Here is a 6,006-nt window from a genome sequence, read left to right on the forward strand (position 1 = left end):
ACAAGTGAACATTTCTGGTCTTATTTTTTTCATCTGCAAAATGGACATGAAGCTTCTAAGTGAAATACTGAGAAGATTAAATTAGCAACTCTGCATTGAAAAACTTAGAAAATATATGTCACAAAATGAACCCCATATAATAATTGTGGTTTGTGTTTGTGTGACTGTGTCTGATCATCTTTTAGCTGGTGTACCAGTGAATGAGGTCTTTGTGGAAGTTGCCCTGAGTCATTTATCATACTATTGAAAGTGGCAACATATGGCTACATGAAGCCCAGAACACGCCTCAGTACTTCATGGGTATTCACTAATTCCATTAACCAAGCCATTTTGTATATTTGTTGTAATTTATAGGTTACTATCTTAGTACCGATCAGCTGGCAATGATAATGTAACATAATGCATTGAGGATCTCTTGGTTTAAGCAGGAGATAAAGGACAAGACTGTGGGAAGCATCTCAAATACTAATCTGAAAATATGATGCTGTGAAATCAACATTCGTTAGTCAATTAAAGGTACTTCTCATGCCTTAATACTTAAACATCTATTGTGAAACATGATGGGACATACCTATAACCACAGCATTTGAAAGGATGAGGCGGTAGGATTACAAATTCAAGTCAAAAGTGTATTAAAGAGAAAGCTCAAAGCAGGTCTAGAGCTCATGGTTACTGTCTTAAAACAAACCAGAAGGCAAACCCAAACAACAGATTTCACGTTGCTCAGTATTTTGTTCTTTACTGTGCTGCTTCTCTTTCTTAATTTTTGCATAAAACAGTGATCATTTCCTCACTGTCTTTTAAAGATTTTTTTCTTTTTAATTATATGTATGTATTCAACAGGGAACTGTGTTGAAGAGGGTGAGGAAGGATTGCAAGAGCCAGAGGAACCAAGAACATAACAAGAAAGTCACAACATCAACTAACCTGGGCTCATGGGGGCTCACAGAGACTGAACCACTAACCAGAGAGCTTGCATAGGACTCAACTAGGCCTACGGCGCATATGTTACAGGGTGTAGCATGGTCTTCTTTTGGGTCTCCTAGCAGTGGGAGCAGGGCCTGTCACTGACTCTCTTACCTGCTTTTGGACCCTTTTCTCCTAGTGGGTTGCCTCATCCAGCCTCAGCAGGAGAGAAGGTGCCTAGTCTTACTGCATCTTGATATAGCATGACTGACTGATACACATGGGAGACCGGTCCTTTCTCTGAAGAGAAAGGAGGAGGAGCGGATGGTGTGGGGAAAGGGGAGGCTAGGGCGTAGTGACTGGGAAGAGAGGCAGGATGGAGGGGAAACTGTGATTGGGCTGGGGAAATTTTAATAATTAATTAATAAAAATAAATTCTTTAAAAAATCAAAGAAAAAGAAAAGAAATAAAAAGCATGGGGAGTTCTGGTGTCTGGTGAAATTGTAATATTACCTATAACATGCATGCCATTAAGTACTATACACAGGCACACACACACACACACACACACACACATACACACACATAAAACTCTACGTTCATACAGAGAAACCCTGTCTCGTAAAACAAAACAACAAAAAAAAACTCTAGGTTCGATACACAGCATCACAAATGCTAAATGATTTTATATATTTTTTCTGAATTGAGAAAAAGAACATTTCATATTCTCTTGGCGGAATTTGTAATTAATATACATTTTGTTTGGGACAATTTAAATCTGCCAATCAAGTCCTTTTATAGGATTTATTTCCTTGAGTCAAATAATTCTATTCTGAAGAATTTATTCAAGGTTAGTAATTCAACATGTTGAAAAGCTTTTTTTTAATAAATGGTATTCCTTACAGCATACTTGTAAAATAACTTTTGAAACTATAACTGTTGTCTCACAAATAAGTGAAGTTTCTCTCTAGACATTAAATTGTGATTTGAAAGAACACATATGTAATTATAGAAAATAGTCACAATTAGATATATTTGTTAATTACCTTAATTTCACACTCCACAAGACTAAGAAGTTTTCAGGTAGACATAGAGGCTCCCAACCTATCATCCCAAACATCAAACAGCGAAGGCCAGGAGATCACAAATTTGATGCTTCCCTGGACTGCATTAAGATATGTATCAAAAAATAATAATAAAACTCAAACTTGGAAAGTTTCCTTCCCTGAAGAACACTTCAAAAGTAAATGACAAGCTACAGAAATTCTATTTATCATCTAATGTAAACAATTAAAGGATTTTAAAATTGGGATGTCATACCTCAGATTGTGCATTTCTTCTTTCAATATAGTGTTTTCCGTATCTACTTTTAACTTTTCTTTGACTGTTTCTGACGCCGTCTTTTGAGTATCCCTGAGATTAATTTTTAAATCTTCATATTTTTCATGAAGTTTGTCAAAAGCATGTGTTTTATGCTCCAGTGATTTCTGATATGAATGAACTGCATTCCAGATCCTCATGAGGCTGCTAGAATCTGAATTGGAGAAAAGGCGCAAATGAAGTCCAGCAGCATCTTTGATACATGAAAAGCTCGAGAGTTTCACTTAATGTTGCCCTGCAGAAAGGTATACTGATGGCCTACACTGTGGGACACATTATGGTAAGATCTGCAGTTAAAAATAAGGGAACAATTACGGTACTTTAGCCTAAAAACTAGTGGGAAAGATAGACATGAACACTAACATTACAAGTTCAGAAGATGACAATGAAATGAAATCAAGCAAACATGAAGGAATATGTCCTAATGGAAATGCATAGGCATGACACATGAACAAGAAATAGGTGACCACTGTGAAGAGGCACATTGTAGGCAGTTTACAGCAGATGCCCAGGTGCTACCGCCCTCTAGTTCTGACAAAGATTTCAGGTCTTGGTTTTGACTCTGACCTGAAATAACACAACTCAAATCAGGAAAAAAATATGTTTTAAGGACTGAAATACTTCTGACAAAGTAGAAAATTGTCCCTATTAGGCATAAAAATAGTTACATTATATTACCCTAACTTTCTATCACTATGAGGTATGAGATAGCTATGAGATAGCTCAGGCTTTGTTAGGATATGAAGAGGATACAGTTGTTCAGACTCTACCAGACTCCTGGAGCTGAGGTGTTAAGTTATTTGGTGAAACAAGGCAGATCGAAATCACAGGCAGAACTCTAGAGAGGAGAGGAAGGAACTGAAAAAGGGGGGGTATGGATGCTCTGAGATCTAGAAAGGACACCTTGGACATACTGCAGAGCATCCAACAACACAGGCATTCCAGGAAATGACCCGGGGCTGAGAGACTCAACATTTGACACAATTAAAGTGCAAGGAAGAGTACGTCCCTTCCCATAAGTCAGGTTGAATGAGTCATAATTCACAGGACCGTAGTAAAGAGGAAGGTCTTGCTTAATGCTGGGAGGCACCAATAGGAGGACACCTGGATGGAGTTCATTGGCTTGCTAACCCAAAAGAATTAGGGAATGTCAGGCTCAATGAGACATGCTGTCTCAAAAAATTATAGTGGAGAATAGAGAAAGATGCCTGGCATCAAATAACATAGGTACAGGTACAGATGTGCATACACACATGAATGTGCTTGCATGAACACACACACACACAGACACATAGCACACACACACACACACACACACACACACACGAACACCAATACCCCAAAATGGTAAAAATATACAAGTGGATAAAAATTAAATCCAACCAGGGTTATGAGAGATAGCTCGGTGCATAAGAGCATTTGCTAGTTGTCTGAGCATACTAACCTGAGTTCAGCACCCATATAAAAAGCTGTGTAAGATCATACATGTGCAGCTGGAATCGCAGACTTTTAGAACTGGAGACAAGAGGAGTGCCGCTAGTATGCTAACCTAGGTTCATCTTCAGTGAAACACTACCCCAAAGGAATGAGCTACAGGATGATAGAGCAGGACACCCAAAATTCTCCTCTGGTCTATACATGTACACAGGTACACACGGCCTAACACCAGGTGTACAGACACACAGGTGTGTGCATGCACACACTCAAGACAGCTAGAGGATGTTTTAATTAATTTTTAAATGGGAATACTTAAAAACATAGCTTAGCTGGAATAGCTAGCAATGTTTGTATCAATGTAAACTTCACAGCAAAACTTAGCATAAGGAAAAAAACAGGGCCACCCCATAACAACAATCAATAAGAGACAAAGTTCTAATGTAGATGGAGCGAGTTCAGCATCCAATGGCATGGAGCAAAATAGAACTCCCAGAAGAAGACAAATTCATGGGTGCCAGGTGAGACGTCAATTCTCTTTACTTGGCAAGTAACAGAACAGGTAGAGAGAGAAGCAGGAAAAATAGTGTCAAGCTACATTTTTCTTCCAAACACAGAGCATGGTCTAAGAATATAACATCAGAGTATATTCTATACATTAAAACTAACAAAAAGATTAAGTCAAAATGGGGCTGTGGGGAGTTGGTTATATGGTGTGGGCAGAGCCACCATGAAGAGCTTTAGCATTCTTTATCAAAGTGACTCTAGGGTGCTGCTTCATTCCTCCAGCCAGGGAAGATGCAAGAAAAAGGCACAACCTACTCGTGAGGAAGTAAGTATACCCTCAATTAAGTCTACCAGTGACTGGGATTAGACTTCTCAGCACCCAGAACCCTGGGCAATTAATTTACACAATATGTTGGCTGCCTCATCTGAAGCCTGTTGTTTTAGCATGCTAAACCACACAACATGCTAAATCACAACAACACCAACACAGTGAGCTACCCATACTCACTCACGGAAGCTCAGTGGGCTTGGTGGCAGCTCCTGATGAAACTAGCTATCACTCTTCTTTGATATAAAGCCAATCAGTGACAGGACAATACTCTAATACACCCTTGTCCTATTGGGCAGCTCTAAGCACTGTGTACTCATCTCTATCTCTCACATACACACACACACACACACACACACACACACACACGTGAAGCACTCTTACCTTTGCTCTGCCTCATGACGTCTTCTATCAGTGACAAGATCTTGTCAAAGCTGAAGATCTCACAGTCCTCTGAGTTTCTTTCATGTGGCACAAATTTATTAGGGTCAAACTTATTACTTACTTTTTTGACCTACAAAATGAATAGTATCAATTTTAGATGTCTATACATTATTTATACCAAACACTAAAGATGCGGTAAGTATCCACTTTTTTATATTACTAAACAGATATTCTGGGTGTAGTTATGCACATTTTTAATCTCAAGACGGAGAAGCAGGTGAATATCTATGAGTTCCAGGCTAACCTGGTCTAAGTAGTGAGTTTCAGGCCAATCAGGGATACACAGTGAGACCTTTCCTCAAAAACAACAAAAAACATAGATATATATTTCATAGAAAAGATAGCTTTACATTGGTTACTCTTTCTTTCTTCTCCTCTTCCTTTTTTATTTAAGTTAGAAACAACCTTGTTTCACATGTCAATCCCACCTTGCTCTCCCTCTCCTCCTCCCCCTCCCCTCCCCCTTACCCCCAGGATTACTTTTTCTTAATAAACTTTTTCAAAATGTCTACATATAACTAAAAAATTCAGTTTTTAAATTTTACTTTCATAATATATTTTTAAATTAATGATGTATTGGCTTGTGTTTTACACTGTATTTTAATTGGCTATTTTAAATTAATTTTCCATACCTTGGTCTTAGCTTTAGAAGTTTTCATCACAGACCTACAAGAACATAAAATCTTTTCAGAAAAATATTAAATGTATTAAACACAAATTCCAATTTTTCCTTCTTTCCATAATATGTTATGACTATTTGAACTACAATGACTTCGTATGCAAGAATAGGATTGTAAACAGGACGAGAACTAGGAATCAGAAATGAATTATCACTACCACCATCATAAAACGAAAAGGTTTAGTTCATCATCCTACCAGTTAAGGCAAAAATGCATTATTTTATAGAAATAAATACACAAAGATTTCTACTGTAATTTTCAGCAAAAAAGTTTTTCGTCAGTGTTTGTGCTACTGATGTTATGTTCACGAAGTGGTCTCCTGTACCA

At 37.9% G+C, this 6,006-nt stretch overlaps 1 protein-coding gene across 1 annotated transcript; it reads right to left on the reverse strand.

Annotated features, from left to right (window-relative positions):
- Positions 1-2,226: 2,226 nt before the first annotated feature.
- Positions 2,227-5,665, reverse strand: LOC121138345 (ankyrin repeat domain-containing protein 26-like; the record flags this gene model as incomplete). Its single annotated transcript, XM_040741065.1, has 3 exons — positions 2,227-2,440; positions 4,940-5,069; positions 5,632-5,665. Coding segments are annotated over 3 exons (378 nt in total), but the record flags the coding sequence as incomplete, so codon positions are not given.
- Positions 5,666-6,006: the final 341 nt, after the last annotated feature.

The sequence above is a fragment of the Mesocricetus auratus genome, unplaced genomic scaffold (genome assembly GCF_017639785.1).
Source record: "Mesocricetus auratus isolate SY011 unplaced genomic scaffold, BCM_Maur_2.0 contig_3102_pilon_obj, whole genome shotgun sequence".
NCBI lineage: Eukaryota > Metazoa > Chordata > Mammalia > Rodentia > Cricetidae > Mesocricetus > Mesocricetus auratus.